The following is a 24,260-nucleotide window of genomic DNA, read 5'->3' as shown; positions in this document are numbered from 1 at the left end:
AAAAAGTGTTCTCCCCAATATTTAGACAATTCAAACAAAATTACACTCTTAGCAAAGTACTAAGTAGCAATCAGAGATAACTGCATTGGTTAAATGCAAGAGCAAATGAAACTGAATATGTTAACATGTCTCAATTTTTAAAAAAAAATGTTATTCTGGCCACACGTTTTACAAAATCAAGCAATCACATTTAAGAAAGTTTCATTTTTCCAAGAACACAGGTGTTACAAACACTCGCCATATTTAATATTCCTTGAAGGACTTCAGTTTTCAAGGACTGCGAGAAAATACATTTATTTTGAATTTTGTGGAAACACCTTGACAGGCATCTTTAAACAAGATAATTGAACTGTTCGCTTTGGTATAGGATGCCTGCCAGGGTTCATTCTGAACAGTTAACAGCTTGGAGAGATATTTGTTTTATCTGGTCCAGTTGGAAGAAAACTTGCTAAACACAAGCTGCCCAGCTGATTGCTCTTATTTTTGAAAAGAAAACACACTCTTTGAATTCAGAGTTAAATTATTTATTCTTTCGCACAACTGAAGAAATATCCTAAGATTATATTTCCCAAACAACCAGTTTTCACTGTACCAAAGCTTGGGAAATGTGCTTGCATGATTTCATAGACAGCCATAGATCCTTAGTGACTTGACCACATGTACCAGATATTAAAGTAACACACTCCGGAACTCTACAATTTATAGCGTTGCCTTCAAGAATAACTGACTGGTCAGTGTTTTTTTTCAGAGGGCTAATGTCTGCAGCGACATGTTAATTTCTGAGAAAAGGAGAGTATGCATGTTTCCATGTGTCCACGCGTGCTTTCAGATATTTCGAGGGATACATTGCTTCTTTACCCGCTGTGTTTGTTAATAATTATTGAATATCTTTTGAATACGTTTTGTTTAAATAATAATCCAATAGATGTATTTATTAAAGAAATCTCGATGATTGATCTTGTTTAAAATCTGGTATAGACAAAGTATTTCATTGAACATTTTGGTAAATTGTAAAAGAATTTTTATTCTGTGTTGTCACCTAGAAGTATTGGGACTACAGCCATAGTGCACACCTCCAGCCTTGATCATAACAGCATATATGAACAGGAAGTATCACGAGCTGTAGCAGCTCGAGTTCTGGGTTTCAGTGTTTGGCATCACTGCAGTGCATCCATGAGGCTCAGATGGATGTATATGGATAAACTTACCTCCAGCTTAAGAAAATGCAGGGGGACAGTGAAAAGATAACCACCAGGCACTGAAGAAAAAATAGGCAAGTAGCGGAGCAGTCTCCAGTTCATGTCATTCTCGAATATTATTCAGCTCTGAATATTGATGCAAGTGACGGTTCCAATGTGAAGTAGCACTAGAATCAAAAGTCCATAGCACCACCGCTGCCCAGCTGTACTAAAGGGCACAAAGAAGACAGCAAAAGCAACACTGCAGTGATAGATGTGAATCCAAGAAGGTATGTTTCTTCGCCAGTGCTAGTGTCAAGGACATCAGAGAAACTTCAGAGTACCATGAGAGGAGAGCATAGACAACAAGCTATTGTGGTCAATATGTGTACCAACAACATAGATATAGAAAAGAAATTAGGAAGCTAGATAGCAAATTGTCAAGCAGGACTCAAAAGTAGAAATCTCCAGATTCTCAAACCACAAGGAACTAAGTACAGAAGTAAAAGAATAAAGCAGGTGACTGTGTGGATGGAGAGATGGTGCAGGAGGGAGGAATTTAGATTCCTGGGACACTTGAATTGGTTCTGGGGAAATGGCACCTGTCAGGTTGATAGGGTGCACTTAAACAAAGCTGGGACCAGTTTTTAGTGGAGTAATTTGCTGGTGCTAATGGGGTGTATTTAACATACTTTAGCCAAAGTCTGGGTATGAGGAAATAACACTAGAGACAGATACCAAGGTACATAGGATATTGGGAAAAACATCAGCACTACAGCAGGAAATAGCATAGCATCAGGTGGGTTCAGCGCAACATGGCAAGTATTGAAGTCTAAACTGGAGTTTAGTGCATGTGTATGAAAACGCTCTATGAGACTGACAATTGCAGATGGAGATAGCATTTGAAAAAATGATGTTGTGGCAATAACAGATCTGACTCAAAGAACAACATGATTGAGTATTAAATGCTCCTGAAAACAAGGTATTAGGCAAAGAGGAAATGATGGAAGGCAGGAGGGATAGCAGTATTAAAGGAGAATGAACATTGCAGTGCTGGAGAAAGAGGATGTCATAGAGGAATTAAGCATAGAATCTATTTGGCAGCAGCTAAGAAACAAAAATAGAAAAAGAATAATTACATTGCTTGGTATAGTCCTCAAAGTATTAGTAGGGGGAAGAAAAGGGAAAAACAAAAAAAAATGAAATCATTGCATGTAAACCTACATCCCTGCAGACAGTTAGGTGGGTAAACTATAGCACTTCTATCTGGGACCAGCAACTATGACAAATCAGTTTGTTTTGTTTCCAGGGAATGTTACATGAAAGATTAAAGTTGATGTAAATATGAATAGTTCTTACATTTCTCAGCAGCAGTGTTTAAGTTGTAACTGCAGCTCCATGGCTCTCCCTCAGATGTCCCAACACACACTGTAAGGGAGTGAGAGCGATGAGGCGGTGAAACAGAAATATTTTAACACTCTTTGGTTTAAAAGAATGCACTCCAGAGCAGACCACCTTGCATCAGCTCTTTTAAAAAAATATACAAAAAGCAGTGCATCTTCTTGGCAATGCAACCAAGTTCCTGAAATGACAAGTCCTTGCCCTTTATAAAAAGTGATCCATCAGTGTAGGCTCCTACTGAGCTCATTCAGTGCAGGTGCTCCCGGTTCGTGACAAACAACTACACCTCCAAGTCGCGAACTACTTCAGCTCCCCCTTCCACTCCTTGGACGAAATGTCCATTCTGGGCCTCTCCAGTGCCACAACAATGCCACCTGAAGGCTGGAGGAACAGCACCTCATATTCTGCTTGGGAACCCTGCAGCCCAATGGTCTCAATGTGGACTTGACAAGCTTCAAAATTTCCCCACCCCTGACCTCATCCCAAGACCAGCCCATGTCATCCCCGCCCCCTTGACCTGTCTGTCTTTTCTCCCACCTATCCGCTCCTCCCTCCCCACTGACCAACGCACATCCCAACTCCTTACCTACACTCACCTGTACTGGCTTCATCCCCGCCTCCTTGACTTGTCCGTCTTCTCTCCACCTATCTGCTCCTCTATCCGCCTTCCATCATCGCCTCCCCCTCTCTCTATTTATTTCAGAGTCCCCTTCCCTTCCCCCATTTCTGAAGAAGGGTCCAGACCCAAAACGTCAGCTTCCCTGCTCCTCTGATGCTGCCTGGTCTGCTGTGTTCATCCAGCTCTACACCTTGCTATCTCAGACTCCAGCATCAGCAGTTCCTATTATCTCTACTATAATGACTCACCTTTATAGTTATCTCAGGTACATATACATGTACAACAAAAATAAAGATAAGCTTTCATGAAGCATGAATGCATATACATATTTTGGGACAAACAAAGTACTAATGAATACAGAAAGATCTAACTTGTAGGATTATCATTTTTCTAACAAATATCCTTTAATCCCAGTCGCTGTTGCTTAAAATCAATTTGCAGTTTTTTTTCCCCCAAAATAGCTGTATGCCATCCTCTTAAATTGTTTTTCGCACTATTCCATATCACCTCCACAAACCCACACTCAAGTGTTCAAAGCTAGAATCTCTGTCAACAAAATACATTTAATAGTCAGCTTCCAGTGCAGGTCATGGTCCAATTTTAGCAGTCTCAGTTACGAGTTGGAAGCTTGTATATTCACGTCCCAAACCAGAGATACAACCACAAAAACTAGCCTGACATACAGTCAGAAATGACGTCTATCAAAAGAGACAATAAAACAAGATCTCATCTTTCCTTTAGGGAGGAATGCGCTATACTTAAAATTAAGGAGATCTCCTCTACGTCCTATCTCTCAAACAACATTACTATAAAAGATGTTCTTGTTGTTTGTTCATGGCTGTTTCTGGGACCTTGTATTTCCCACAATACAAGAATGACTACACTTCAAAATGTACTTAATTAGTCATACATTTTCTTCAAAGTAGGGGTGCCCAAGCTATGGCAGCAGTCCAGTGACGACCCACCAGAGAATTACAGCTCATTCATATTGGCTCCCTTATTTAATAACTGCATAACTTTACATGAGAAGGATCACAGACCAGGAAATATGTAAAACAAAAGTTGCCTTTTGCATTTGTTTCAGTTTTATATTTTATTTGAAGCTGGTGTTTCAAATACGTGCAAGTATAAGTGGAAGATTTTATAAGGAGCTGCTTTGTCAGAGACTATTTCCCTTCCATTAGTGCTGCTGGCCTACTGATGAGCCTATCAGCAGCAAATATGGGAGAGAACCAGTCTGTGATTGGAGAACAAGTGAGCAGCCTGTGGGGCTTTGATGAAGGGTCATCTCGACTCGAAGCATTAGCTGGCTTTCTCTCCATGGATGTTGCCTGACCTGGTGTGATCTCCAGCACTTCTTGTTTTCAATAGAGTCCAGCATCTGCAATAATTTGCTCCTATAGTCTGTGGGCCAAGTCTGGGAATAGGAGGCTATCAGGGAGACTCGGGCTTGGGGAGGAAGGGAAGGGGATGAGATTTGCACTGTGGGGAAAAAGCAATTAGAGTTGGATGGTGGAGCAGAAATACAAGTCAGGCTGTGGTGGTGAGGGGTTCTAATTGTATTTACCCCTCTCAGGGAAAGAAAACTTGGCCACTTTCATTTTAATGCAAAATGTCTGCGAGTGGAGAAATGGTGCAGATGGAAATGTTTGGTGTGAAAAGCGCCATAGATTATTTTCTTGAAGCTAACCAAAATCTTTTTTGACTAAAGAAGCAAAGAGTGGCTTTATTATTAAACTTTGCTGCTTAGCACTTCTTAAATAGTTATTTCTATTAATTAATAGCTTTTGGGATTTTTTGATAACATTCTGTTTACTGTTGTAACAACCTCATTTTTCTAAACTTTGATCACCAGCCCCCACCCACCATTTCTCTCACTGTCTCTTCAAGCAGAAGTCTGCTTACTGTCACACAAATAGAAGTCTTTTCCTATAATTTTCACAGCTGCAGTCATTAGTGTCTTCCTCTTGAGTATTTGAGCCCAGAAAACCAGCTGTCATTTTTAGTGTTGAGGTGAGTGTAGTGATTGGAACCAGGTGGACATTGTTGATTACTTGATCCTTGATTGGGGTTATTAGCCTGGGTCAATCAGGATGCACTGGTTGACCAATATTAACAGGGGATTTAGAATCTCCTCAGTTTAGGGGACTGACTCTGAGCTGGCTGGCCACACTGCACAAGTAAATAAAGGGTAACTTGGTGACAGGATACTGGCCTCTATGCAGTTATTTCAATGGTGATGGGAAAAAATCAGTATGTGCTTGAAGAACATTTGCTTGTTACAGTCATCTTGGTAAGCATGTTTGGCATCATGCCTTTATTTGAGAAGCTTGACTCATTTGATCCTGTTGTTGAAGACTGTGCCCAGCATTTGGAAAGAATGCGATATTTTTTCCAGGCAAATGACATTGTTGCAGATGAAAAGCAACAAGTAATCCTTATAACTGCTCGCAGACCTGCAGTATTTTTGGTTATAAGAGGCTTAGGTTTCCCAGAGGCACTAGTGAATAAAACCATCCAAGAGTTGAGAGTTGGTTAAGGAATATAACGACCCCAAACCTCATATAATTCTGAGACTCGATCGATTTTATTCAGCTGTTTGAAAACTGGGGGAATGCGTATCTGGATTTTTGACAAGGTTAAGACAACTGGCAGAGGCATATGATTTTGGGTTAACCCCGAATGAGATGCTGAGAGCCTGTCTGGTATGTGAGATTAATGATGTAACCTTGCAGAAGCACCTACTAGCTGAAGCCCAAATGGACTTCAAAAGGCACCAAAACTGGCTTTGTCATTAGAAAAAACGGCGTGGAACATGGGAACTACAGGGCATCCCAATGGAAGTGGACACTCTCACCAGGTCGACTGAGCTTGGGAAACACCATTTGAGTGCAGGCAATCACAAAGCCTCACACAGGGCATAGCCTGAGCAGAGGAACCCCAGACCCAGCCCACCGCAGAGTCCCACAACAAAGCCGAGCTCCAGCTAAATGGCTAAAATGTTCTTCAGGAACTGGGCCGGCAAGCCATTGTAGTTGCTGCCAGGACAGGGACTCGAGATGGCAAAGGAGTCCTACAAGGCCTGACTTGAGTAAGAAAACGTGTAGGCTGGTACCCAAAAGAGTGCACATCCTGGAACGTCCTCCTACATGTGGGTTGGAGCAATTAAATTGCTTAGCAATGTCCAAATCAGAACTGATTAAAATTAATAAAAACCGAAAGAATTGTGGATGCTTTAAATCAGGAACAAAATCAGAAGTTGCTGGAAAAGCTCAGCAGGTCTAGCAGCATCTGTGAAGAAAAATCAGGGTTAACGTTTTGGGTCCAGTGACCCTTCCTTAGAACGTCTATTGGGACGTCCTGTAGTTCCCACGCTCCACTTGCCGCACTAAAATGAATGTTTGGTTAAATGGTCACCCAGTTCCCATGGAGTTCAATACCGGCGCAGCTGTATCGGTGGTTGCAGAACCTGTCATTAGCAAGATTTAGTCAGGTCTCCAACTCTTAAGTTTGCGCAAGACTCAGCCAGACTGAGAACATACATTAGCAAATTAAGGGTACGTCTTCTGTTATGGACTCCTAATGAGAAGCAGGTCATGCAGTTACAACTGAGGGTAGTAAGAGGCTCAGACCCAAGCCTATTGGGACGGAATTGCTTGAGAAAGATTCACATAGATTGGCGCAATATTTTTCAATTGGCAAATGGCTGCCTCAGTGAAGTCCTAGTGAAATGCCCAGGAGCTTTTCAAGAAGGGCTTGGAAGTATCAAAGGGGACAAAGCTACTTCACATGTTGACCAGGAAGAAATTCCACAATTATGCAAGGCCATTTGCATTGCGGGCAAAAGTAGAGGTGAAATCTGGAGGCTGAAGAGTGAAGGAATCATCAAACCAGTACAGTTTGTGGAATGGGCAACACCAGTTGTAATGATTGTAAAGCCTGATGGCTCAGTTCACCTTTGTGGGGATTTTAAGCAAACAGCAAACAGTTTCTCACAGGTGGATAAATACCGATCACTCGTATAGAGGACTCGTACGCAAAGTTGGCAGGGGAGCCTGTTCTTTATGAAGCTGGACATGAGCCACACCTACCGACAAATGTGATTGGATGAGGAATCCCAGACATATGCCACAATTAATACCCATAACGGTTTATACCAATATACAAGACTGTCACTTGGGGTATCATCAGCCTGCGCCCTTTTCCAGCAGAGTTTAGGTCTTTCCTTGGCCCAGTGAATTATTACAGAAAGGTCATATGTAACCTGGCCTTCATCTTGGCACCTTTACACCTGCTATTGAAAAAGGGTCAGCCTTGGAAATGGTCACGTAGCCAAGAAGTAGCCCTTAGGGACGCTGTTGGCCCACTACATTCCAAAGCGAGAGGAGGTGCTGACATGTGATGCCTCCCATACAGTATCAGGGTAGGGTTAACTCCCCAGTGGAGAGGAACGCCCCATAGCAGATGCTTCCCAGACTTTGGCTGATGCTGAACGCATATATGCCCAAATAAAGAAGGAAGGTTTAGCAGTCATCTTTGGTGTGAGGAGGTTCCACCAGTACCTATATGGATGGGAATTTGTCATCGTAACGGATAACAAACCCCTGCTAAGGCTACTGAAGGAAGCCAAGGCGGTGCCACCCATAGCTTCCAGTAGAATTCAGCAGTGAGCTCTGATTCTCAGTGTGTACAAGTACAAGTTGGAACACCATCCAGGAAGCCAAGTGGCTAATGTGGATGCCTTGAGCTGCATCCCACTGGCAGATACTCCTCTGGTGGTGCCTCCCCTGGAACAGTCCGTTTCTGTTTTAAACTTCCTAGACATCCTTCAGTCACCAGTGACCATCTCCGACTGTGGACACAAAAAGACCGTGCTAGCAAAACTACAACAGCTGGTGATAATGGGGAAAACAGAAGGGCCACCGCAACCGGGACTGAAATGTTTCTGGACCCAGCAAGACCAGATCACCGTACAGGATGGCATATCACTTTGGGGAGCAAGAGTGATTGTCCCAGGTAGAGGTTGCCACCAGCTACTGGCCAAACTCCATCAGGGTCATCCAGGGAGTTCCATGATTAAGATACTAGCGAGAAGCTATGTCTGGTGGCTCGGATGGATGCTGACATAGCTGCATCCATGGGGCAGTGCCCAGAGTGCCAACAAGGACAAAAGTTGCCACCAGCAGTGGCTCCACATTTGTGGGAATGGCTGGAAAAACCCTGGTACTGGTTACACGTTGACTGTGCTGGTCCTTTCATGGTGTCAATGTTCCTGGTCATTGTGGATGCACATTCAAAGTGGTTGGATGTGCATAAAGTCTGTTTGGCAAACTCCAGGATGACAACTGAGAAGCTGCGAGCATCGTTTCCGATACACAGACTCCCGGAAGTACTGGTCACTGACAATGGAATGTCATTTACTAGCAGGGAATTGGAGTATTTCCTGAAGTCAAATGGCATTTGGCACATAAGGACAGCTCCATACCATCCACCTTACGATGGTCTGGCAGAAAGAGCACTCCAAATGTTGAAGGCAGGCTTTAAAAAAGCAGTGATGTGAGGTCGGGTCCTGTGAATAACAATGTTCAGGTAGGTGTTAACAGTCCTGAACAAACGTGTGAATCACCTGAAAGCTGTTACCTCAAAGGAGCAAAACGTACCTGGATGCTCAGAACAGCCAGACACCCTGTCACAAACTGTAGATTCTCCCTCTCTGTCTAGTAACTTCAGAGTCCGAGATAGACGCACCACCAGACGAGGAAGAAAGACTCCCAAGACAGGCTACGTTCCGGTACATGCCACCGATGTCACGGTCTGAATCAGAGGAATCAGACCTGGGGCGCAAACATTGCAGAAAAAGCTACAAGAGAAAGATCAGGCCTAAATCCCCGGACTTGGAGGGTGTGGGGAGGAGAGTGTAGAGATTGGAACCAGGTGAACCTCGTTGGCTACGAGATCCTTGATTGGGGTTGTTAGGAGGTCAATCAGGAGGCACTGGCTGACAAATACTAACAAGGGACTTAGAATCTCCTCAGTTCAGAGGATGGACTCCAAGCCGGCTGGCCACAGACCATCTACTGTGAAGAAGCAATGAAGGGTGACTTGGTGACAGGATACCTGCCTCTGTGCAGTTATTTCAGTGGTGAAAGTTGGTACTTGACTTTCTATAGGTTTCAGTTCGTGATCACGTGGGCCTGTCTCTAGCCAGAATTAAGTGTAATCTCCATCTTCCCTTTAAGGAAAATCTATTTTACATTGAATGAGACAATTTAACAAAAAAAAAAAACCATCTTTAAAAACTCTAACATTCATAATGGTTGGCTAAGTTGACAGATGTTCAGACTACACAACCTAAATTCAGCCCACAATCCCAGCCCTGGGCAAAAATCTAAAATAGAGGCTTTTACCACAGTCAAAAGAATTTCAAGGAGCAAATTTAGAGAAGATATTAAATAGTAACTTCAATACATAAATACATATGTAGAGAACTCTGCACTCATCTTTTAAATTTCGATTAAGTGTTTATTTCAGACACTGGAAATTTTAGTTATTGAAAGGGTAAAGAAAGTGATAGAAACAACACAGAAAAAGTATTTTGAATAATTTATGGAAGCCTGGTGTTTCAACTGAATAATCATAAAAATAAATATTCACACTGTGAAAACAGTTGCCACTCTGACATCTTCATTCCTCCTCTAGAAATCACTGCCCAAAGGTCAGTCCAAAACATAGCATTGTGATATCCACCAGAGGTTGAGCAATGAGTCACGTCCCAAATTCTCCTCCCACCCTTACATCTGATCTGGAAAGGGGATTTAACCCACTGTTGTTGGTCTAATCTGATTGAAAAAACGTGCACCCTGCGAGTTTGAGTTGCTGTGAGAACTTACACTTCTAATGCATATTGTAACCTGGAGCCACAGATAGTGATGGTAGAAGTTCCACTTCTTTTCCATCATTTGACCACAGAAATTTTTAACCACTCTTACCACTGGTCATTAGCTTACATAGAAAGTATTTTTGATACTCAACATGTCTGTCTATGTCATAAATACACGTATCATGTCAGTGAGGTGGCGCGCGCGCACGTGTTTGTGTGTGTGTGTGAGAGAGAGTGGGGCGCGTGCACACGCACAGGAGGAAGTGGATGTGGAGGAGAAGAACACCTCATGTGAGCATTTACCAAATCAGTGGCATCTATCACATAGGACATGGACAACATATGTATAAGAATGTCACTACGTTGCAGGATCCTCCCCAATACCCACAACATTCTAATACAGAACTCTATCACCATTACTTCATCATTGCTCAAAGTCCTGGAAATCCCTTTTCAAAAGCATAGTGGGTGTACCAATAGTAAACAAACTAGAAGTAGGCCTTGTAACCCATTAAACACACTTTACCATTCAACACACTTCATCATTCAACATCATGGATTATCCACTATCTCAATGCCATATACCCGCTCTCTCCCCATGCCCTACCACTGCTTTCTAGAAATCTGCCTACTTCTTTCTTAATTATATTCAACGACCACCTCTATAGCCTTCTGTGGTGGAGAATTCCACAGGTTCACAACTCTCTGACTGAAAAAATGTTTCCTCATCTCAGCTCACTACATATCCTGAGCCAATGACCCTTTGTTCTGGATCCCCTTGGCCAAGTGAAATATTATTCCTACGTCCAGTCTGTCCACCCTGACAGAAATATATACATTTGAATGAGAATCAGTCTCATTTTTCTTAAGTGCAGCGAATACAGGTCCAGTGAACCCAAACTCTCCTAACAAGACAAACCTGCCAAGCTAGGAATCAGTCTGGTGGACTCTCACTGCACTTGCATTAAGGCAAGTACATCTTTTCTTGGGGAAGGAGACTAAAGCAGCGCACTATAGTACAGCTGCACTCTCACCAAGGCCCTATACAGCTGCAGATAGACTTACTTGCTCCTATACTCAAATACTCTTGCAATGAAGACCAACAAACCATTTGCCTTCCTAAATGCTTTATGCATCTGCATGCTTGCTTTCAATGACCAATGTACAAGGAGACTGAGGTCCTGTTATACATCAACGTTTTCCAATCTATCACCAAATAAATAACACTCTGCCATTCTATTTTTCCTGCCAAAGTAGACAACTGTACATTTGCTCATATTACATTGCTTCTGCCACGTATGTTCCCACTCAATCCACTTGTCTAAATCATTCTGAAGCCTCTCCAAGTTCTCCTCAGCACTTTCATTTCCTTCTAGTTTTGTTATCTCAGCAAACTCGCAAATATTCCCTCATTCAAATTATTAACATATATTGTGAATAGCTCAGGACCAAGCACTGACCCCGGCAGTACCTTACTTGTTACGATCTTCCACTCTGAAATTAACACATTTATTCCCATGCCATTTCCTGTCTAACCAATTCCTCTATCCGTGCCAGTATGTTACCACTGATTTGAACATGCTTTGATTTTACACCATAACCTCTTAAGTGGGACTTTATCAAGCTTTCTGAAAATTAAAGTACATCACATCCACTGTTCACCTTCACCTATTCTATTAGTTACGTCCTAAAAAACTCCAGTAGTTTCAGCAAAGACGATTTCCCTTTCATTCATCCAAGCTGACTTTGTATAATCCCACTGGTATTTTCTAAGTGTTCGGTTATCAAATCCTTTCTTATAGTCTAGCATCAAACATGAACTGTAGAGGTGGGCTTAACATCACCTTCTCAAAAACAATTTGGGATAGGTAATAAATGCTAGCTCCACTAGCAACGTTCACATTCCTTGAACAAATAAAAATAGTCACACCTTCTTTCTTTTTAAAATTTCTGTGAATCACTGCTTTAACACCAATAACAAACACAACCTGCTTTCTTCTGTGTGTTCCAAAATTTTTCACATGAATGTTTAATTTCACATAGCTCTAAAAATGGCACTCAAAGATTAGCTGTAAATTCAAAGGTAATAAATTTTCGAATGCGTGGTGCTTTATTTCAAGTCATGTGGTATTGTGAACTAAAGGGAAGAGCATATTCGTTCTAGCACACGTGTTGCAACAAGGACCATTCCTCTTTAATACCTTGATTTGTACCAGCATATGCCTTCTCCTGACTGGGAAAGCGGTTAATGAGGTGGAAGTGAAAATGTCTGTTCCTGCTGACAATGATAATGAACCTTTTGAGGGTAGACTAAAATGTTTCAGTTTCACTGATTTGACAGTAATGAGATCTGGCTGTATATTTGTGCTGTGCACAATTGTAACCTTTATCTGACTCTTAGCTTTGCCTACTTTTACAACCACATTTACTCCCCTTTTCCTGCAATTTCTTTTGAAGTTAACACCATTTTGTGGTCTTTTTCATAACATTTTCAGAATTATTCAAAGAACAATATATAAAAATTGATAGAAATAATCCATATTAGTCACAAGGATGAATGTGCAATTACCAAAAAATGATATTCAGTCTTCACTTTAGGATCACAAGTCACCCAAAATGAAATATGAAGGTATTTTTGGGGAATCACACTATTTCAATACAGGTTCCCAACATATACCCCTCATACTACCAGAAAAAGGCAGATTCCAGTTGTCTGCTTCTGCTTATCTTTAACACAAATGCTAGTCTTTTTCATCTACAAGATAAGAAAGGGACACAAATGTTAAGTGTCCAGATGCTGAGAAACTGGAGGGAGACAACACTCAAATGATGACAATGTCAATTAACTTTACCTTAACAAACACCAAATCAAAGACTGATGCTACACGTTATTTTACTGGAGAAGCTAATGACTCTGCACTTCAAGTTTCCAGGCATTAATGCACAAGGGTATGGACACGGAGATGTGACATGATATGAAATGTGGCTACTGTTGATGAGGACACCACATAGCAAAGTATACGCAACCAAATAAATCTTAGTACTCAGGAAATTCAGGAATGCCAGCAAATCTAACAGTTCTCTCATCCTGAGATAGTAGGAACTGCCGATGCTGGAGAATCTGAGATAACATGGTGTAGAGCTGGATGAACACAGCAGGCCAAGCAGCAAAGCTGACTTTTCGGGTCTGGACCTTTCTCCAGAAAAATGCTCAGCTCCCTCATCCTGAATTCCAGCCTGCGTTGGGATGATGTTGCTTTTCTGCCTCGTTGTGAATAAGGCATCTGCCACCCTGTTGATGGTCATAAGATCAGCAAACTCACCAAAATTACTCATGCTATCTGTTGCAACCTATTATGAGCTGGAAATATAAACGTTCAAGGTCACTATACCCCAAAAAGTTAAAAGTAATGCTGTGCGCACTTTGATATTTAGCTCCAATTTCTGCTGAAGCAGATGAATTAAGACAGTAAATGCCTTACTGCTGGCACACAGTCTCCACATACCATAGGAGCAGTGAGAACATCCTGTTGTGAAACAATCGCATGCTGCAAGGTCTCCTTTTCCTTCTTCAGGACATGTTGCCTTGTGGCTATACTACTACCGTTCTGCCTGGCTGGCAGTCATAATGAGAATTCCAGCTACATATGAGCTTTGCAGTACCTCTTAAGCCGGTGAAGTGAAAGAGTACAGCAGAAACAATGACAATCACTAACCCGTTTGTTGCAGATTAACTCATTAACTGACATCACTTATTCAGGATGCAGTGATCTTGCCTGTAAATGACCATGCTGTCTCCTTGTATCAGTATCCACTGGCCAGCTTCAGATGATAGCAGAGATCACCCAGAGTGTAAAGAAATTTCAGTCTTAAACAGCCTGCCCTATATCCTTAGACTGTGACCCCAATTCCAGAATCCCTGGTCATTGGGAACATCCTTCCTGCATCCTCTCCTGTCTTGTCCTGTTAGAATTTTACAGGTTTCCATTATATTTCCTCCCAACTCATTCTTGTAAACTCCAATGAACATAATCTTAAGTGATCCAGTCTCTGTCTTTATACATTAGTCCTACCATGCCAGGAATCAGTCTGGTAAACCTTTATTGCACCCTCTCCATTGCCAGAACCACCGTCCTCAGAACAGTGCATCGAGTGTGGGAGTTGGGAGATCATGTTTCAGCTGTACAGGACATTGGTTCGAACACTTTTGGAATACTGCTTTCAATTCTGGTCCCCCTGCTATAGGAAGGATGTTGTGAAACATGAAAGGGTTCAGGTAAGATTTACAAGTATGTTGCCAGGGTTGGAGGGTGTGAGCTATAGGGAGAGGCTGAATAGGCTGGGGCTATTTTCTCCCTGGAGTGTCGGAGACTAAGGGGTGACCTTGTAGAGTTTTATAAAATCATGAGGGGCATGGATAGGATGAATAGTCAAGGTCTTTTCCCCAGAGTAGGGGAGTCCAAAACTAGACAGCATAGGTTTGTGGTGAGGGGAAAAAGATTTAAAAGGGATCTAAGGGGCAACTTTTTCACAGAGGGTGGTGCGTGTATGGAATGAGCTGCCAGAGAAAGTGATGGAGGCTGGTACAATTACAAATTTGAAAATCATCTGAATGGGTAAGTGAATAGGAAGGGTTTAGAGGGATATGGGCCAAATGTTGGCAAATGGGACTAGATTAGTTTAGGATATCTGGTCAGCATGGACAAGTTGGACGGAAGGGTCTGTTTCTGTGCTGTATATCTCTATGACTCTATAAAGAGACCAAAGCTGTATACAATACTCCAGATGTGGTCTCACAAAGACCCTTTGCAATTTCAACAAGATATATCCGTGCTAGGACACCCAAGTCTCATTGCACCTCCCCCTGACCAAACCTATCACAATTCAGATTATAACCTTACATTTATCTACATTATACTTCATTTGCCATCCATGTGCCCACTTGCTCAACTTGTCCAAATCACATGGAAGCACAGTTCCATCTCCTAGCAATGGATCATCTGCAAACTTGGAGATATTACATTTAGTTCCCTCCCTTGGAATTTTCTGCAAAAGAAAGCAGTTTAGGCCAAAATATTTAATGTTTTCGATAAGGAGTTAGATATAGTTATTAGGACAAAACGAATCAAAGGGTATGAGGGAAAGTGGGAACAGGCTATTGAGTTGGATGATTGTCCATGATCATATCGAATTGTGAAGTATACTTGAAGGGACATGTAGCCTACTCCTGCAACTATTTTTAATGTTTAAATGTAAAAGCATTCAACTATTTTTATTTTGATTTTCTATTTTACATACTAGAATAAGTGATTATGATTGGGCTAGGATAAAAGCTAAAATAACAAAACTTTTTAAAAGTATAGTTTAAGTGATTTTTTTAAAATCATAATGGAAATATTTTGCATTCCACAAATACAAGATTAGCTTTTCAGAACTAGTGATGGTGTGTAATAATAATTATGCTGTATATTGTTAAATTATGTCAATAATAGCCTATGCAAGTTCAAATATTTCCCACCAAATGGAGTCTTGGGGGACCTTAAAGCTCACCCTGTGGAGAAGCACAGAATTGGTTACTGCAATTTCAGGGTTTCCCTGATAATCTGGAAGTCTCTAGAGGCTGCTGAGAGTTCCAGTGGATTAACGATTGTGAACATTGATAACTTTGCCATAATTTTCACTGCAAAATCCAGGCCAATGACATGTATTGGCAAGCTGGAGTGTGTACAAGCTCTCTGTAGCAGAATAGAGCCTGTTCTGCATCTCTCCTTTCTTCTTCCCCTGAACAAGAGAATCTACATTTCCAAAATTTTAACTGTAACTGTAACTGTAATTTTAACTGTTTCTTGGCAAAGGTCAAGAAGATAACAAAAAACAAAATCAGTGGGCAATTCATTTGTCTGAAACCGCAAAATGAAATGCTACTTTCATTTAGGATCTAAAATTGTTCCTGAACGCTTTCAGACTTCCTTAGTGCAAAATATATCTGACCCTGAGAGTCCATCTTCAAGGATGATACTGATATACACATTTTCCTGCAAAAAGGTTGTCTATCCCTGTATAATTTGTATTTATTTTCATATTGAAATTAGATCTTCACATATTTTAGGGGAAAGCAAAGTTTGACCAGTAAATGATGCAAATGAATAGAGGTTTGAAGGAAACAACCACCACAGATCATGGATAATCCATTCTATGTTTTCTATTACTAATATTAAAGGATCCTAAATTTAAGAATCACAATAGTGTAATGATAACTACATAAAAAGCTTCCTTTTTTTCCTTTATTTCATGAAATAACCTTCTAATGGGTTTGGTCAGACCTACTTTCATGTACCTTTCACAAATACTTGCGCAAACAGTCATAGTATCTTGTTTTGAATCAGATTATAAACACACCAGATTCCGTGCTTTTGAATTAATTCTAACATCTTAGGCAAGCTTTTCAAAAGACGAAATGAAGTGTAGAACTAGTTTTGAGAATTAATTTAGATCACATAGTCAATATAATTACCTAATATGTCAAATATTGTCTGTACAATGCTTGCAACAAAATGTAATCACAAATACAAAGTGAATTTTTCACTTTATACCAATGATTAATCTTTCATCTACTTTATTGAATGGCGAATATTTACCCCAGTGTTCCCCTAATATTCTATCATAATTTGACCTGAGGTTACCCCACTATACATCAGCATTTTTAAATATAATTTCTTGATATCTTTTACTTCTCCACAGGACAACTTTCTCAAAATGGAAAGAAAAATATTCTCAGCTATCCACTATATCATTCTGTAACCAGTTAATAACTACAAGAGCAACTACTTGTCTCATCGCATTGACCTCTCTTTTGCCAGAAGTGATAAACCCATGCTCAATATCCTCTTCACAAGACCTCAGATTAAAATTGTTGACCAGAAATAATAGTACCTAGCATTTAACAAATTGTTTTTGAAGGTAAAGCGATATTCAAATAGTGAATTGCTCATACAGAACTCGGATACTGCTGATAAAAGACACATTTTGTCAAAGTTTTTCATCTTGCATCAATCAGGACAAATCTGCAAATACCAATTCATGGGGAAATCCAATAGCTATATCACATGAGAGGAGACTGCTAATTGGTAGAGGCATAGTCATGGAGAATGCATCAATTCATGATGATTGACAGTTAAAAGCCAGGCTATGTTTAAATTTTAAACCTGGTAGCTTGACTGGTTAGTCAAGGCAATACCTGAAAAAGGAACCAATGAATGACTGTGACCTATTTTGTTGAATTGAAACAGCACACTGCATGTACATGTTCTTTCTGTCTGCAAAGAACAGGGGCACAATACTACTTCAATAGTACCCTAAACAGTAGCTGGTTAAAACATGCCAGCACCATAAACTCACTGAAGGAGAAGTAATTTTGGCAATGCAATTAACAATGCCACCAAATACATAGTAAAAATGTACTGCCTGAATGCAAGGACCCGGTCCTTCCACATGGTTTCAATTTGGTGTGCCTTCGTCCCACATCAAAAGGGCAAGGTGCTCATCGAGTTCAAACTCCTCTACTCCCAACTATCCCACCAGTGTGCTGAAGATAGTGAATCTCTGAAGCCACACTTAATTAATCCTGCACAGACATATTGAGGGCTTCTGACAGACTTTGAACTTTCAAATGTAACTTGAAAGTCTAGCATCATTGCAAGGCCTCAAGACCAACTTGGACATATACATCAGTAAACATTAGAATTAGCTTTTATTGTCACATGTACTCACTCGCATGAGTCCAGTGTAAAGTTTACAAGCTGCCACTTACAGCGCCATTTTAGGTACAAGTGTACCTAGGCACAGAATCTTAGTACAAAGTAGAAAAACAAAGAAAGTAAGCCAAGAAGTTAAACATTACAGTCCTTCTTAGTAAAGCATCAAAAAAACAAAGAAACACAGTTAATAGTTCAAAATCACAGTCCTAGGCTCACCCTCCTCGCAAGGCTTGACTTTGCCCTCATGGCCGCCTCAGGGTGCCTAACCCTGCTTTCGCCAGGGACCTGCGGTGAAAGCCTAAAGACAAGATGGCGGAGGAATAGGGCTCCTGAGCTCAGGGCTTGTCCATTCCATCTGCTTTTCTTTTTGTTTCCTACCCTATCCTTTTTTTATTCTTCTTTTACTTACCTTTTACTTTACTGTGTTAGAAGAGTTCGCACGGCATCAGCAGCGAGTTATCTCGGCGCAGATTCGTGGCAGAACAGAATGAGACCAGCACAGGGAAAATTTGTGCCTGGCATGGGGGAGAGTGAGCCCTTAATTTTATGGGGCAAGCATGGGACCAGAATCAGTGGCTGTTACATTGGTGGAGGCGAAGTTGGCAAGGTAGGCCCAGCAGCAAAAGATGCTGCCTGAGGATCGGCAACTTTGTTGTTGGTTGGTTCCGGCACTGGCGGCAGCAAAGCAATGGCAGAAGGGCTTCATGGTGACATCGACAAGGTGGGCCCAGTGGTGAGAGATGCACCTCTGATGTTGGTGGGACCAGCACAGGCAGCAAGGCAGTAGTGGAGGTGAATCGGCCCAACTGGCTCAGAGCTCAAACATGATGGCCTTCTCTTTAAGCTAAAACTTTCATTTCTTTTTGTAAACTATCAAAATGGCACCAGAAAGCCATTCAAAATCCAAAATCTGTAACCATTCAATCTGCCACTCAGCATGACCAAATAGCCTTCCTCGAAAGCAAGCTAAATAAAAGTGGTTGCTGGACTTCTGTAAAAGCAATGGAGTACCAGGTGATGTATACAATAAGATTCATCCTCAAGGCTCACTACATACACAGACATGTAAGTTGGCTTAGACACACACAGGTTAGCTTACCTATAACTCCTTCTGCACAACCTGAATTGGCCACATGGTTGGGTAAATTGCCACATCCAGTCTTGTGCAAGTTTTCCACTTAGATGGTGAAGGATGCCTTCACATTTGTGAAGGCCATACAGGACTTGCATAACAATAGCCACAGTGTCCATTTGATGTTACTAACCTATTCACTGATGTACCACTCAAGAAAGTCATACACATCTGCACAGCAGCACTATGTCATGGTGATCAACAGTCACCACCATTGTGCAAATCAATATCCATTGAAATTATGAACAGAGCAACTCCTGCAGCTGAGTTTAGTTTTAACAGTACCATGAACACCCAAATAGATGATGTAGCCATTGGATCTCACCAGGCCCAGGACTTTCAAACATCTTTGTTGGATGTCATGAGAAACTTGTCCTTTTGGAAATGACACCTAACTTCCTATCCCTTACATGTTTACGATGTGTAGATGTTACATTTTCTATATTTGTATCCACAGACACATGTAAGAATTCTCTTATATGTCTTGATGGGCTCCTTCACTGGTCAGGGCCTGATTCACACTGCAAACATGTTAAAATAAGGTGGATCAAAGCCATCATGCAGGACAACAGCTACCCTGATCAGATCATTTCTCACCATATATCACACAAACTCATGAAAAGTTCTAAGGCAGTCACCTTAGTCCTGAAAAATAGCCACTCTATCTCAGCTTATCCAGAATGGTAAGGTATAGATATTGTCTAAGCAACCTGCTCAGAGATTCTACTACGCACTTCTAGAGTATGATTTTCAGACTTGAACCTAGCTCACAGGTAAGGACCTTACCACTCTGACACAAGAGCCCTAAAGATAAGATATATTAAAAGTTTGAACAGGTGAACCCCGTTGTTTCACACAGCGACTATGCCATAACAAGTGGCGATCACCAGTAACAGGATGCTGCCATCAAGTTAAAAATGCATTCTGATGATTACAGATTAGTAACGTGATATATACATTTCAGTTTTCATGCAATGCTAGATAAGTAGGCCATGCATCTCAAAGAATGGCAGATAATCTCAAACCACATATCCTGTTCACAGCAAGAAAGATATTGACCACACTCAACAAGCTCAACCTTGCAAAATTCGCAACACAATTCCAACATTGTGATTGCACCACTGGACATTTGCTGAATAATTCCAAGTGTGCAAAGAACTATAAGGACAATCAATATAGGATTATCAGTGGGGCTCTGTGTGGTGCACTTCCATGTACCGAAAGCTACATGTAGTCATGTATAGGGCGCTCTTTTATGCAGACAGAAAAAACATGTACACACACTGTGCCTATTTCAACTCAAACTGGTGACAACTATTCAAATTATTCAGAGTATTGGGTTATTATACAGGGTATTGCCCTGACTGGTTGAAAATTTAAACCAATCTTGGCTATTAACTGCTAATAATTAAATATTGCATTCTCTATCACAGCATCTCTACAAATCAACAGTTCACTTGCCAACTAATCAGCACATTCCTCTCATGGAGTATCAAAGTTGGTTTCACCCATGAATTTGTATTCTTGAAAATTGTCCGGATGAATGGCGGAGCAGGTTCAAGGAGCCGGGGCTCAGGGGAGGAATCAAGTACCATCACCATCACTAGACAAACTAATGCGGCTAAAGGCAGATAAGTCTCTTGGCCCTAATGGTTTGCATCCTAGGATCCTAATGAAGGTAGCTACAGAGATTGTGGATGCATTGCTTGTAGTTTTCCAAAAATCCTTGGATTCTGGAGAAGTACCAGAGGATTGGAAAACTGCCAGTATGACACCCTTATTCAAAGAGGGAGGCAGGCAAAAGGCAGGTAACAATAGACTGATTAGCCTAACATTATTGTTGGAAAAGTATTGAAATCAATTATGAAGGAATAACAGAACATTTGGAAAATCATAATCTATTCAAGTAGAGTCAGCATAGTTTCATGAAAGGGAAATCGTGTCTGACTAATTCGTTTTTGAGGAAGTCTTAACCAGAGTGGACAGGGAGGAACAAATAGATGTGTTGTACTTGGACTTCAAGAAGGCTTTTGACAAGGTACCTCACTAAAAGTTAAGTCATAAGGTAACAGCCCACGGTGTTGGAGGCAATAAACTGGCATGGATGGAGAACTGGCTCATGGGCAGGAAATAGCTGGTGGGGCAAAAGGAGGACTTTTTCAGGTTGGCAACCTGTGACCTGTGGGGTTCCACAGGAATCAGTGCTGTGAGCACAACTGTTTACAATATTGATTAATGACTTGGAGGAAGGAAGCGAATGTACTGTAGCCAAATTTTCAGACAATAAGTGGAAACGCATGTTGCGAGAGGGATACAAACAGTTTCCAGAGAGATACTGACAGCTTAAGTGAGTGGGCAAAAATTTGACAAATGGACTATAAAATAGGAAAATGCGAAGTTGGTCATTTTGGAAGGGAGAACAAAAGAACACGGTATTATTTAAAAGGAGAGAAACTGCAGAAAGCTGCAACACAAAGGGACTGGGGGCACTTGTGCACTAAACACAGAAAGCTAGCACGCAGGTGCAGTAGGTAATCAGGGAGGCTAACAGAATGTTGGTCCTTATTTCAAGGGGTTTGGAGTATAAGAGTAGTGTAATTGGACAAGGTGCTGGTGAGACCACATCTGGACTACAGTGAACAGTTTTCGTCCCTTTATTTAAAGAAAGGTATAATTTCATTGGAGATGGTTCAGAGAAGGTTCACTGGGATGATTCCTAGTATGGAAGGTCTGTCTTATGAGCAAAGGTTAAATAGGTTGGCACTCTATTAATTGGAATTTAGAAGAAAGAGAGGTGATCTCATTGAAACATGTAAGATTCTTAAGGGGCTTGACAGGGTAAATGCTGAGTGGATACTTCTCCTCATGGAAATGTCTAGGACCAGAGGGCATAGTTTCAGAATTAAGGGGTGCCAATTTAAGAATGAGATGAGGAGGAATTTCTTCTCTGAGAGGGTTTAAGTGCCTTTGGAACTCCTCACCACAGAGAGGTGTGGGGGGCAGCTCTTTGTGTATATTCAAAGGCTGAGATAGATAAATTCTTGATCAGTAGGGGTAGCAAGGGCAGGAAAGTGGATGTGGGGTGTGTCAGAAGAGCCATGTTCTTATTGGATGGCACAGCAGGCTCAAGGGGCCAAATAGCCCACTCCTGTTCCACTTCCTTACGGTCATATGGAATACAAGACAAAAACCTTCTACAAAATGTGTCTTTTTTCAGCAATACTAACATAGTATTATATTCAAATATTTTGAATATCACAAAACATTCTCAACCCAAAGTTGAGCATCTTATGTACCTACAATCTAAATTAGCACTTACCCTAGCCTAACCTATGTGTCCACTACCAACATAAGATGACATGCTAGTATATCTAATTTTAATAGAATGGTATACAAAGGAGAAGTACAATCCAGTGGCCACTAAATCAAATTCAGCATGCAGAAAGGGTGAAATAATAGATTGAAGTAAAGTCTGAGTCAGATTGTATACCGACCAAAGGTGTGTAACCATAGATGCATACTTCAAAAGTGAAAACAAATTTGTCAGCAGTCACAAGAGATCTATTTTACATTTCAAGCAGAGGTTGAGTCTCCGCATAACTGCTTCTTGGATTCAGAAGGAATGCAAATATGCTGTAAACTTCAGTAATCCACTCATACCCAAATTTTACAAATTACCAAAAAAAATGCATCTACAGTATAGCAGTGGGATGGCATGTCCTAATTATGGAACAGAACAAGAAGAATTGAAAAATATTAATATTTCAATATCCATTGAAAGATGTGGCATGATGCCAAAAGTTTTTGAACTTCTGGGAATTTTAATATAGATAAGCATTGTTTTACATGCCCCACAAGTCAGATAGTGAAAACAAAACGATTTTTCAAATTCAGATGACTGAGTCAAGGAACAATATTGCCCTTCTAATAGGTATTCATCACTTGACGTACAATAAATTCGATACTAATATGTCTCATTGTAAAAGTGACGCATTGAGGAAATTGCAGATCATCACTTGTGTGATATATTGTTGCTTTGAGGTTTGCAATTGCCCCGTATCTTTTAAGGCAAATGGTTATCGCCCACCAGTTAAATTGTCTTAAAAAGAGTTGCGGACGCTGGAAATTTGAAATAAAAACGGAAACTGCTATAAAAACTCAGCAGGTCTGGCGGCATTTAAGCATTTATGGAGCGAGAACGAGAGTAAACTTTTCGATTCTCCTTCGTTCCGATAGCCATTTGCCGGTTTGTTTCTGTCACTGGAAACATCCAAACACGAAATCACAGGAGGCCTTTAGTTACTGTATTCTTTACAAAACTTATCTTTATGAACTATGTTCCAGCTAGTTTTTTTTTCTAAGATGGATACTTTCAAAAATCTAAAACTTAGCAAGCGCCTGCAAGTGGTGCCCGGTTTTTTGAGAGTTTGAGCACAATGCATGTCCATGTGGGCGTTTGCAGCAGTAATATTGAGCTCTGAGAGAGCTGTGCAGGATCCCTTGCTCTCAGTTGCCGTAACACAATGACCCACCTGCCGGGCTCTCCGGCTCAATCGGCGTCCATATCAATCTGCTCGATGTCAACACGACGTCGCAGCTTCTTTTCTCGACCTGAAATATGCCCCGGCAGATCGGATCTTCCGGACCGCACCCTCCTGCGCCCCTCTCCGGGGACGGCTCCAACCTTGCCCGCCCGCTGCCCGCGGTCTCGGAGTACGTAGCGAGGGGAGCGACTGCTCGCCAACCGCCCGCGAACATCGCGGGCCGCGCGCCAGCCACGTTCTGACTCGATGGGCCCCTCACTCGAGGCCCTCCCGTCCCTGTAGACGCGGTTGCCGTCGCAACAACGCTTCCTCCTAGCGCACGCCGCCGCCACTAAGCGCGCGACCAAAGGTCGAAGGAGCAGCGCACCTGCGCGGGGGACGCGCAGGACTGACCGTTGGAGGCACTCCCCCCCTCCCCCTTCTCCCTCCACGGGGCAAGTGAAGTGACAGTTGGTGGAGAAGGAAGATGAAAGAAAGCAATTTCAAGATCAAGAAGGTTCTTTCCCCATGAGACTGAAATGTATTCAGTCACCTGTCCACAGAGGAGGTGATCTTTGCAGGTTTGGACCTGAGCCTAAGTTTCCATGCCCCAAATGCTTCTTTATCTGGTCGTTCCCAGCATTTCCTTACAATACTTTTAAGAGAGCAAACCACAACCATTGCAAATAGTTGATCGTATACAGGTTGGCGTACGCTCCCAGCCAGTCTCCTCTTTTCTGATTTGATGCTGTCGTTTCAATCTAAATAAA

General features: G+C 41.5%; 1 protein-coding gene across 1 annotated transcript in view; it reads right to left on the bottom strand.

Annotated features, from left to right (window-relative positions):
- cerkl (ceramide kinase-like) overlaps positions 1-23,970 on the bottom strand; it is a 149,374-nt gene extending 125,404 nt beyond the window's left edge. The window contains exon 1 of the mRNA XM_048598560.1: positions 23,500-23,970. Within this exon, the coding sequence (XP_048454517.1) occupies positions 23,500-23,725 (226 nt within the window). The 5' untranslated portion in view covers positions 23,726-23,970. The remainder of the gene's footprint in view (positions 1-23,499) is intronic.
- Positions 23,971-24,260: the final 290 nt, after the last annotated feature.

The sequence above is a fragment of the Rhincodon typus genome, chromosome 7, assembly GCF_021869965.1.
Source record: "Rhincodon typus isolate 14 chromosome 7, sRhiTyp1.1, whole genome shotgun sequence".
Classification (NCBI taxonomy): Eukaryota; Metazoa; Chordata; class Chondrichthyes; order Orectolobiformes; family Rhincodontidae; genus Rhincodon; species Rhincodon typus.
The sequence above is the reverse complement of the archived record's forward strand: the minus strand, read 5'-3'. Positions and strand labels throughout refer to the sequence as shown.